This window comes from Octopus sinensis, linkage group LG2 (assembly GCF_006345805.1).
Source record: "Octopus sinensis linkage group LG2, ASM634580v1, whole genome shotgun sequence".
In the NCBI taxonomy this organism is placed as follows: Eukaryota; Metazoa; Mollusca; class Cephalopoda; order Octopoda; family Octopodidae; genus Octopus; species Octopus sinensis.
Window position 1 is genome coordinate 137,689,005 of NC_042998.1, and position 12,365 is coordinate 137,701,369.

The following is a 12,365-nucleotide window of genomic DNA, read 5'->3' on the forward strand; positions in this document are numbered from 1 at the left end:
TAACTAAAAGGTACTTTAAGTTCCTAAAAATAAAAAAGTTGATTTCGGAAAAAAAAAATCTTTCTTTTCACCCATGATTCCAATGTGTTGAAAAAAATTGGCGCGAGTCAGTGTTCTTGGGCAAGTGTGCGCGCATGTGGTCTTTGTTGTCTGTATTCTAAGCAAAGATGACGGATAAAGACGGAGGTAAGTTATACGTTTTTATTGACAACAGTCTTGTTACTATCTTCTTAAACTTATTCTTTTCCTGTCACAGTGTTTTAAGTTATGTCATAAATTGTTTTGAAGCCCTACTAATCTTAAATGATAAGATACTGTTTTCTTTTATTTGTTTTTTTTTTTAATTTTTCTTTCTGTGAAAATTGTGGAGCGATCTCGAAAAAACGAAACGCCGCTTTTGCATTCTTATTCCGTTTGTTCATTTATTTTATCCTGCTCAAGTTATTTGATTCGTATTTGTACCGTATCCCCTTATTTGCTACTTCATTATTTTTCGGAAATTTTATTGTTTACAGAAATTGGCTCCTATCAATAAATTGTAATAAGAATAACCATTGACAGCACACGTTTCTCTTGTTTATTGTAGACACATCGAAAAAACATCAATAGGCTTTTTATTTTTTGTTTGCTTTCTTTTCATGGTTTAACGAATTCTCTACTGTGTTCTTTAAATACTGTTGTGATAAATGTCTAGTTTTTCCAATCTCCTAAGTCCAAGTCTCCCCCCTCCTCTATCAATTTCCTTCCTCTGGTGTCGGTGGCAGCCATACTGTCGTCCTCTTTACTTCACCAACTGCTGCTTATATCGCTATACCTTTTCGTATTATCATCCCTTAAATCACTTCATTTTTTTTTTACTCCTATCTAGTCGCTTTAAATCTTGTTTCCATTCAAAATACTGAATTTCATTTTTATATAAATACATATGTATGCAATATATTTGAACATGTTGCATTGATCTTGTTATTTAACGATCATAAGAGACGTCTTAGTAGAAAAAAAATTTTGTCCGAATATAATTTTTCTGTCTTGTTTTTCTTTCTAAAACTTTTTTCTCTTAATCGAAGCATTCATTCAATGTTTTTTAATAGCATTTTTATTATTTTGTAAAGTTTTCGAATTAGCATGGATATTTGAATGCGAGCTCATAGAATTCTCGAATCAATTATTTAAGATCGTCCACCATAATGAAAAACATCGGGTAGAAAATAGACAAGTTAGTCGGCTTTGTTTTGTCTTCTATATTTATTGATGGTCATCGTTATTTGCTTTCTTTTTTTTTTCTTTTTTTTAATGGGAATCGACGTAGTTTTTCCTGAATTTTATTTAACGTTCCATATTGAGTAAAAATCTGTATTAAACATCTTTGAATAACTTTATAAAGTTGGAATGAGAAGATAGAATATTTTCGCGTTTTCCGTTTGTATTAGTCGTTTTCTTGAAAACCAGAAGTTCCATTGTTTGGGGGGGGGGGCTTCCAAGTCAAATAAAAAATGTGATATTCCGATTGTAATCATTTTTTTAAACTTCACAGTGGATTAAATATTACTATTTATAAATTTAAATTCGCTTGGATATCCTATATTAATGTCTTAAATATAAGGAAGTTGGTGAGGAATATTCAATTCGAGGGGCGGGGAAGATGGGTGGGGTGTGAATGGAATACAACCTTTGTAAAATCGTTCCAAGTTGATATAGTTGAAATTTCACATGCAAACAGTTTTACAGTTTACTCTTTGACTAAAACAATTATAAGGAAATTTAAAACAAAAACTCAAGTACTAAAGTATTGGGTCGATATAATGGATTAAAACCCCTGTACGGGATGCCCCAGCATGGCTGTCACCCAGGACCGCAAAGAAAATAAAACCGATTCTTCGTGTTGGACGTGTAAGATGACCCCAAGCGATTTGTGATGGTTCACAACTGCTTTTTTTTTTTTTTGTTAATGCTTACTGAATGCGAAAATAAATCCATTATTATATATGAAGGGCAATAAAACTGGGTTTGGAGATTAACTTGAAAAGTGAAATTTAGTGGCAGCCAAACTAAGCCGTTTGTACATAAAGTGTGAATTGGAAAAGGATACCATTTTTAACATTAGATTAGAAAGACTTTTAAAGAAAGCCTTAAATATCAACTAAGTGTTAGTCAGAACTTTCGAAATTTAAAAAAATATTCAATCCTTTCCAATGCACTGGATTGGTTGAAAGCAATTGGGAACTTAGTAATTTGATGATCGAGATGTTTGAAAAGTTCCGAGGGTTATTGTAGGTTGAAAATGTTGGGTTGGGAACGAAACATTTTACAGAGGAAATATACTTTATGAGCACTGTGTAGAATTTGGTTAGGGTGTGATCAGAAAGTACTCAGCTGATAGTTACTTGAAGTGACACTTGATCAAGAATTAGTTCCTTGATGGGGATCTCTCCGTGGTTTTCATGTCTAGTCAGATTACCAAATTGATTGTATTCAGCAGGTTTACAGTTAATACGTTAGCACTGCATTATCTGTGATAAAGATACTTAAACCTTACATAATCCAGTCTACCTTAAATAGTTGTGTAGTGGTAATAACAAATGGCAGTGAGCAGTTTAATTTTGTATTGTGGTGAAACATGGGCACTGCCAGGCTGAGGTATCTGAAATGAAAACTTTCCATTAGTGCTTCTGTGATTCAATTAGTTATGAGTATATCTAACATTTTAAAGTATGCTTACCAGTTAACAGCAGTGTTGTATATGAGTGACTTGGACCTTCACTTAATATCCACATCATATCATCCATTAATGCACACGTGCTTGATAGTGTTAATATGTAGAAAGATTTGGAAGGCTGGCATGTTTGTGTGAAATTCCTTTTCAAAATGGAGAAAACTTTTACTGATCCTTTTTTATAGAAAGGATTGTTTGAACCATATGCTATGTCATGAGTAGTGTTTAAAATCAAGAAAAACCCTATATCAAAGATTATTCCAATACGGGTGACCCTTCCATGCTAACATGTAATGATTACTGTGTGAAGGTACATGCTGTGATTTGCGAAATTTGTTGCCTAACTGCCCTTGGGGTATCCAAAAAAGTGTCACATGTTTGTGAAAGAACAGTTGAAGGTACATCATTGTGTTGCTACAATTTGTGATGTTTCTTCTGTCAGCTGAACAAAAGAGAAACAAGTTGCAGTCAGGAACTGTTTGATTGTTATACTAAAAGGTATAATGTAAGTGTACTGCAATGATATCGAAACAAAAAGATAATCATCACAGCAGGTTGGGTTAAAATGGCTGTTGAGAGTTGCTTAAATGCGATGGTAATGTTTTTGTTTTGTTTTTTTTTTTTGTATTTACTGGAAGGGCATTGTTCACGATGTTCCATGTGGTTGAGTAATCAATGAAGTGTTTTACTGAGATGTTTTGGTGCATGGATAAACAATACCTGGATGCTGCACCACAACACTTGTTCACGTATTACTCTTTATATGCATGGCTCTTTTGATGAAGCACAAGATTACTCATCCTGCTAGACACTACTTTCTAGATTTGGCTCTTGTGGACTTTAAGCACATACACTTTCTAAAGATAAAATCCACCAAGACAAAAGATCAAAATCAATTTTACCTGAACTATTCTTGAAAATGTTTCAAAAACTAGGGAACAGGTTGATTAAAAAGCTCATTTGTTTTATGGACAGATCTCCTATTTGACACAAATATCCTTCAGTAGATGAAATGAGATTTATCTGAGTAGTAAAGTCATCTGATAGTTATTTTTCTTTTCTTTAAGGTTTTGATGATGCAGTGGAGGAGCGAGTTATCAATGAAGAGTACAAAATTTGGAAGAAGAACACACCATTTCTTTATGATTTGGTCATGACTCATGCCCTTGAATGGCCTAGTCTAACTGCTCAGTGGTTACCAGATGTCACTCGGTATGTATCACAATACATTGCTGAATGTTTCTAGTTTCATATTCACAGTATTAGATGGGTGATGGTACATTGTTCTTTTAGTTGTCTTACAGTGACAGTGTGGTCCACTAACTTAATGTAAATACTGGGAAAATATATCTTAAATTGCAATGGGGGATTTTATAGTTTCCAGCCATGGGGTTGGATTTCACATGAGAGCTTTACTCATCACAGCCTTTTGTAAAAGCAAATCTCTGTCTCTTTGTTACTGGCAAGGAGTCTTTTATTGTTCTGCTACCTACAGATGTATAAAAACATTAATTTTACTGTACTTGGTTAAAAGTAACTGCAAGTCCTTTTTTGCTGACTTCTTACTGAGCCAAAAAATTGTCTGAGCAGTGATCCACAAAGGAGAACAGCGAAACAAAACGATAAGTGGGAAGTTTTCTGCAACAGGAATTTTCAGTGAAATGTGTAAAGAGTGAATACTGGAAATTCCTGCATAATGCAAGGTGTTAATGAGTCTGAAAATGATTTTTATTAGAAATGTGATTATTTCTGAAATTTTTTAGCTAACCAGCAAAATAAGACTCAATACTAGTTACTGAAATTAAAAAGACTGACAAGGTTTTTTTTTTTTCTCCTCAAATGTCTACACTTCAGCTTAGTTATTTTTTGGTAGTTTACTGGCTTAGGTCATTAGGCTGTAGCCATGCTGAGACACTGCCTTCAATGTTTTTAATGGATCATCTCAGTCCTGTTGTTTATATTGCTCTTAGGGCAATGGGCTGGCAGAATTGTTAGTGGCCATTCATTATTGCGTATACCATGACTACATTCTCAAATAAAATGGCATTTTATGTGCTAGGCTCAAATCCTGCCAAAGTCAGTAAGTGCTGGGATCAAATATAATCAACTTAATTATCTTTCTCCACCCCACTCCAAATTGCTGAGCCTTGTACTAAGAAATTTGAAACTATTTATTCATTTTATCAAATGTGTAAGTTGTTTTTATGAACACAATTTTACTGGCAGGTAGGTGTGTGTGTGTCTGTATACATGCACACACACATGACACAACTGTCTTCTGCACTGTTTCTATTGAACTCCATAACTGCCACACAGTGGGGTTAACACTGGACCTAACAGGTATAGAGCCAGCTTCTAAACCATGTATCTGTGTGTTTTGGGGAAATTTGTAGTAACTTGGATGTGAATATACTGTTAAAGCCAAAAGCTGGTAGCTTATAAAAAAAAATTGATGTTATATTAGCACTAACACACAATAAGTGAATGTATATTTTGGCATGTACGGAAATAAAATAGAAAATATGTTGTATTTGGGGAATAAATGATTAGAAGGATTGGAATTAGTTGAAAAAGTTTGCTTAACCAATATCAAAATTGACCTGAGTTTCATAAGCTGTTTTTTGCCACTTTTGAAACCAGAAGTGTCAATGGATACTGGAAACACAGACGGCATGATGATATATTTTACATTTGTTTTTCTTGCAGAGAATTATGTTAAAATGAAATGCTTTAAATTATGTAGCAAACGAGAGCTTCCTTATTTTTTAAACGCAAAGAAATATATTTGAGGAAATAAAACAAATGTAGTGGGCTTAGCTGAGAGATACCTATATATTGTGTAACTGAGCATTTTTCAAAACTGGAAGTTGAATAGTGTTGACATATTTTATGAGGAGGGGACATTAGTAATTATTATTTTGATTCTTCCATAAAGTATGGAAGGAAAGAATGTATTGTTTCTTTCAAAATTAGAAATGATGGTTGCAAAGATAGATTCAGCAGAGAACCATTCCAGAAGCTTGTACAATAGTACAAGCTTCAGAAGAAAAATAATAAAAGGTTTTTTAGCAACTATTGAAATGATCCTGAGAGTAATTTAAGATTATTTGATACTTTGTTATAATGCAAGAAGTTGGTGATGTGTGTGTGTGGATAGACGAAACACCCACCAAGACGGTGGTGAAATGATATAGTGATTCAAATAGGAAGGGAACAAGAGGGTGTAATAGCAGAAAAGACATTGCATGAAAGCTAAAGACTGCAGAGGTATGGGAGACATATAGGAGGAAACTGCTTGAACATATGGATTCATAGAAAGGTCAGGGATAGGTATTTAAGATTACAAAGCAGAAAAAATGGCCTTGGTGTAGAGCAGTGCTCCACAACCATTTTTCACTTGTAGTACACTTATATTCTTTCCAAAATTTGGTGGCACACCTGAACTAAAATTATAAGGGAGAAAAAATTATATTCACGTTACACTGTGGCACACCTAGCATCATCTTGTGACATACTGATGTAGAGTGATATGTGGGCTACTTGGAGGATGAATTGCAATAGTGAAATCCAAATAGAATTAAGGAAAGTTGGAAGAGATATAGATGTATGGAGAGGTTTGTTGAATGTGAAAAATTAATGTGATTACAACATTATATAAGAACAAAATAGTTGTAGAACCTTAGAAGCAATAACTAGGAAAGAAGTTAAGGTGGTGAGGACTGAGCCTAAAGATTGGAAAAGCAGGATTGCCTCTGAATGTTGTGGGAGATATGTTAGAAATAGAAAGTTGAGGTGTGGTAAAGATCTGTTGGGTGTTGATGAAAGAAAACTATTCCAGTAGATTTGGGGTTGAGTACTCTCATTTCTTTGTACAAAAGGAAAGATAATCCTCCTGGACTGTGGGGTTCATATAGAAGCATGGAATTAAAGTGTTGAAAAAGATGATGTAGATTAGTGTTATCAGGAAGTGAAATTTTTTTAAACACTTACAGGAGAAAATAATTTTTTCTTGAGATTGGTGATCTATAAAAATTAACAGGATTCTGCACAGAGTGGTGGCATGAGCAGTGAGAGATTTGAGGAATGATTGATTAGGATAGTGATGTTGATCTGAGTGGGTATGCACAATTTTGAAGAGCTGGAACTGGTGAGAAGTATTTGTGCCAAAAGCGAGAAAGGTATTGATGTGAATTCCATTAAATGTACAATGTGATAGGTTCATTAACTTAGTGGTAGACGTTTGTGTAGAAAGGGCTGCAGTTGAATTGGAAATGATGTGAATCTAGGGTTGGAAGCATTATCAAAGAGAAAGTGGATAGTATGAAATGCACATGAAGGTGTTCCAAGAATTGAGTGACAATCTAATAGTGGGCGGACATTTTGCAAATTGTGCTAGACACTAGATTTCATAATTTGAATGCCTTCAGCTATATTTCTAATGACATACACAGCTTATGTGCTTTAATTAATTGTGGAAATATTCTAGAAAGTTAGGAATTTAGTAATTAACAAACAAAAAGAAAGAGTTTTTGTCCACCCCTCTATTTTTCTGTATTAACCCTTTCATTACTATATTTCTGACCAAAATACACCCCTCATGAGTTTCAATTAAATTCTAAAATAATCATTAAACAACTGTAACTTTTTTTACTTATCAACATATTAATGTGATATTGGGAACATAATTAAAGAAAGGGTTCTTAATCAATTCTATTGCGTAACTTTTGTCTCAAAGTGACTTTAATTACAGGTAAACTGAGCAAAAGGTAAAAATATTAAAACTTTGTTTAAACATCACCATAGATGACTCATTAGCTAATATTCAATTGATATGCAACAAAATTTTGATATAGAAGAATTGTGCACATCACTAGATCATCAGGTGAATTTAATGCACAACTGAACAGGTGTACCATAAAGGTGAAATTAACTGAAATCCACCGCAAGTTTGACCGAACTAAAAAAATTGGTTGAAAAGTAATATACGGCCCTGGTTGTGGTATAGAAGTGATAAATTCCAGACCACATTGTACCCTAGGCCATGCTGACTAACATTATTTTCCCTGTATAAAAACTAAATCCACAGCAGTACCCAGTAGTTGCTTCACAAATTTTCCAAACTTTGATCCCCTGTTTCGTGGTCTTTCTTACTGTTTGTTTACATTCTGCATAACAGTTTGTTTCTGCAGTGATCGCTTCCTAAGAAAGACTAAGGATAGACCCCATCTCTTCAGAAAGATTGCTAATAAAGACATTTTTGAAGTTTTTACTTCATTCCAATGTAAAATCATCATTGCTGTCGCTATCGCTGCTTTCAGTTTCGGATACAGAAATGTCCTATTCATTCTCGTACACCACATGCTTTTGTACCTCATTCATTCTTTTTCATGATATCTCCATATTTTCCATTGAAAAACCTTTAAATTCAGAATCACTGCTTGATAGCATGAAACTCCTATCGATTTTCAAAGTTGAAAAAACAATCGATGCTGAAAAAATGTGGGGGAAAATCTCCCAAAGTTCACTGAGTTCAGGTATGACGTCAAGCAATGTCGGAGACTATAACTCCACTATTTACAAAGTGAAATCACGTATTTTCACAACTGTACTAATGTGATTTGTGCTTAAATTCACATTTAAATAACAACGGGTACTCTCAGCTGGGTTGGTCTTATGAACCAAAAAATTTTTCGAACAGCTACGGCCGGGTTATTATCGAAAGGGTTAAGCTAGTGTTTAGGTCCTATAAAATTGTGATAGGAAATTCATTAAAATTTTTCTTTCACATGTTGCTACCCAAAATACACTCCTTGTTTCAATTGCATTCTAAATTATATTTGAATTTAGACTGGTTTCATAAGATATCTCTTTATTAACCAACATATTAATGTTATTTTTGGAACGCAATTTAACAAAAATTTCTTATATCTATTTCATAATTTTTATCTCAAAGCAAATCTAACTACAGGTAAATTCAAAAAATATAAAATTATTAAAGTTTTGTTTAAACATCAGCATAGAGAATGTGTATACAAAATTTTAATACAGAACTGTGCAAATTCCAGGATTGTCTATCAGTTGAACTTAATGCACATGAGATACATGTATCGTAATGGTAAAGCAGAACGATATACTGGAATTTGTCTTCGAAGAAAAGTAGGAAATGAAATACACACCATCAACTAAATGAAAACTCACACCCTCAAACTATCTTTTTTACTTTTTTGTTTATATTCTGTGGAAAGATTTGTTTCTTCAATAATCACTTCAAAGGAAAATGGACTAATGATTTTATTCCCTTGGAAAGACTGTGGCTAAGTCTAAATTTTTCCTAGAAATAACTCAGCCATTTTTAAACTTTTACTAGTCAAGAACTTTTTTTATTTCTTTCTTTATTGTTACTGTACCTGTTAGAATTATTTTGCTTTCAGAAGCAGAAATATCCTATTCATAATCACATACATGGTTTTTATGTTTGCCATGTATTTTGCTAGATTTTTCTGTCTTTCAAAAATATTTTGAATTTAAACTTGCTTGATGACATAAAACTGGTATCCAGTTTTCGTCCATTTTGGAACATTTCAGAATGCTGAAGTGGAAAAAAAAGTCTCCAAAAATTCACAACGTTGAGATATCATATAAAATAATATCAGACAGTGAAATCACATAATTTCACGAATGTACTAATGAGATTTGCACATAAATTCTCATTTAAATACAAATAGGTTATTTCAGGCAGGTATGGGTGTTTTGGGAACATCAACCAATTTTTTATCAAAGGCAAGTTGGTTTCAAAAGGGTTCAATACAGTAGGTTTTGAATCTCATGAAACTACAAGCAGTGCCAGATTGGTTGATATCAGAAAAGTTAAACAACTGAGTTGTAGCTGCTATTTAAGGGCATTACACATAGCAGTCGTTTATTTTAACCCTTTAGCGTTCAGATTACTCAGTCAGCTGTAATGCATATTCATATTGTTTTGGATTTATCCAGCATTATTTTGTAACCTTGATATTTCAATGAGTGACTGTTTCTGTTCAAAATAACATTCTAGGGTAGGTGTGAGATGCCAGATCTGGTCAGTTTGGATATTAAACATGTAGAATATTTTGGTCACAAATGGCCGGTTTAAATGCTTAGGGTTTTGTTTTTTTCAAAGCAAACTTTTTTCTTTCTTTACAGACCTGAAGGAAAGGACTATTCGTTGCATCGGCTGATTCTGGGAACACATACGTAAGTTGTATTTATAATCTGAATTGCACATACCAGTAATTTATGACCAATCCTGAATGCCTTGCTTGCTCACTAACAAATTTTGTAGATTAGGGTTTTGTTAAAAATTCCAAAAGCAGCACCTTTTGGCTTGTTTGGTATTTGCTGCTAGGTCAGTTCTAAAGCTATCTTAGTCTACCTGCTTGGTCAATTTGTCACCTTTCAACATCTCATTTAAGTGCCAGTTCATATCTATAAAAGATGGGCATCAGAAATGCTATAAAAAATTATCTTGTTAAATATAAACCTGGTGATTGTTGTATGCAGGAGCAAGATTGCAGAACAGACCATACCTTAGTTGTCTTGCTAGCCTCCCTTTTTGATTGTACTTGCCTAACTGTGTGCTACAGCTACAGTTGTCGACTGGTGATTATCTTATTTTGTTGGCAATGCTATATTTTGTTATACACTCTTAGAATGCAGTCAGTTAAAGCTTGAAAGATTTTTTTTGTAGCTTTTGTTCTTACTAAGAAATGCACAGAGTTTATAGAAAATGTGTGTTCTGTTCATACATATATAATTAAATACATAATATAGATGATAATTTTCTCCAACTATTGGACCAGGTGTACACCTTTTATTTATCTCCCATGATATTTTGAGGGTGCTTTTCTCTTGAAATACATAAATGATTTGACCTGTTTTCTGAAAGTATTGCCCTATCTCAGGATCAGCTTGTTTTAAATTAAGAATTAAGGATTCATTTGGCTCAGAAAATTATTTACAAGTGCATTCAATTCTATTTTTATTGTAGTCAGTTAAAGATTTTCTTGTATTTGTTTTAGCTAGGAGTTGCTGCATATCATTTTACAATTAGTTTCTCAGTGGAAGTATAGACATACATACATGTATGTATAAACTTAGATTAGCTACAATATATATTTCTTTTGTGAACAATAAAGGCATTGAATTTTTTTCCTCCCATATTTGTCAACTTTTTCTGTTGTTTCTACGTATTGCATTGAACAAAACTTCTGCATCATTGTATAATTTTTCTGTATGTTGTATTTATAAATAATTTGATTCTACCATTTCTTTAAACTTTCTAAATTTGTAGTGCACTACTATTCATGTGTGTACAGAAACACTCCTCACTTGTCTTTCCAATAAAGAGTTTTTTGCTTAAATGTTAGACTTCTTTTGTTCCATATGGCATAAAATTTATTCAGCTGTTGAACTTTCTGTATTACAGTTTGCAAATGCAGACAATTACTAGTTTCCTCTGATTCTACTGTTTTACAATAAAGTCAATATATTTGTACATTTTGTGATGCATTAGTTTTGTCTTGTTATATAATTCCTCATGATTTTATTTTAGGTTATTTACTTTAATGGCAAGTTTTGGATTTCCATTTGCTAGTTTGTTTTTGTTTAATAATACCTATGGAGTGATTTCAAGTGAGCAGGTATCTCTTCTCCATATGGTGCCTACTGATAATTTATATTACAGCTTATCTCTACAACCTCACACATTTCTGGATCTGTGCGCAACTGGAATCAAATATGGATGGATATTCCCTGCAGATTACCTACATTCTTTTTCACACTTTCTCTTTACTGATATAACTGATGAATTGGCTGGGAATAATTATTTTATTGAGTGGGTAATGTCTATTTGCAAGAAAGTTTGAACATGCTAGTTGTAAAAGACTCCCAGACCCCAGGGTAATGGTAGCTGGTTGTTGGTGAAGCAGTTGCTCTGATGTGAACATAGGATTACAAAAAGCTTTTGTCTGCACGGAAGAATAAAGGCATTGAAAAGTCAATGGTAAAAGATATCTACAGTAGGAATTGGGAAGTAATGGTTAAGATTTTGCCCCATAAGATCTACCTAGAGGGATATGCTGTATTGCAGACATCCATAAATGGATGACATCATCTGACTTCAACATGTTCCTTTTTTCATTCCACCAACTTTGCTAGAATTGATCTTAAACTATTATCTCTTTAATTTCTCTTTACATCCTTCATACATATAAGAATGTATATTACAAAATAGGGTGGGGTGGGGTTCTTGTTATTCTTAGGTCATTTTCAGTATTCAACTTAAAATTGGACTTTAAACTGTTTTAACTTTCTCTTCCCTCTCTCAGTATTTTCAGGTTCCTTTTAGAAACAATGAAATATTGGGTGTTGGCTTTGTGTTGATAAAGGTCCAAATTCTTAGTCATGTAACTTTGTCTTTTTTTCCCATACTGGCATAGGTTGGCAGTCTAAGTTCTTGGAAATGCTGCAGTCTTAGGTTGCAAGACCACGACTCATTCAGTTGTTGGTTATTTTGGCATGGTTTCTATGGCTGGATGTACTTTCTAATACCAACCACTTTGCATAGTATACTAAGTGCATTTAATTGTAGCACCTGCTCTATAGAAGTTGCTTT

General features: G+C 33.4%; 1 protein-coding gene and 1 long non-coding RNA gene across 6 annotated transcripts in view; one reads left to right on the top strand and one right to left on the bottom strand.

Annotated features, from left to right (window-relative positions):
• LOC115223241 (histone-binding protein RBBP4) overlaps positions 1 to 12,365 on the top strand; it is a 27,896-nt gene continuing 15,531 nt past the window's right edge. For 2 of the 4 annotated variants that reach the window (XM_029793739.2, XM_029793756.2), the window contains exons 1-3: positions 1 to 186; positions 3,781 to 3,925; positions 9,896 to 9,946. In XM_029793739.2, coding sequence (XP_029649599.1) covers positions 168 to 186; positions 3,781 to 3,925; positions 9,896 to 9,946 — 215 coding nt within the window. In that variant the 5' untranslated portion in view covers positions 1 to 167. The remainder of the gene's footprint in view (positions 187 to 3,780; positions 3,926 to 9,895; positions 9,947 to 12,365) is intronic. The other 2 variants (XM_036499697.1, XM_029793747.2) reach the window with 2 other exon arrangements.
• The window catches only part of LOC118761622, a 21,624-nt gene continuing 17,768 nt past the window's right edge, over positions 8,510 to 12,365 (bottom strand). The window contains exon 3 of one of the 2 annotated variants that reach the window (XR_004997521.1): positions 8,510 to 8,519. This is a non-coding gene — a long non-coding RNA (uncharacterized LOC118761622). Of the gene's footprint in view, positions 8,520 to 10,527; positions 10,540 to 12,365 lie in introns of those variants that run through there. The other variant, XR_004997519.1, reaches the window with a different exon arrangement.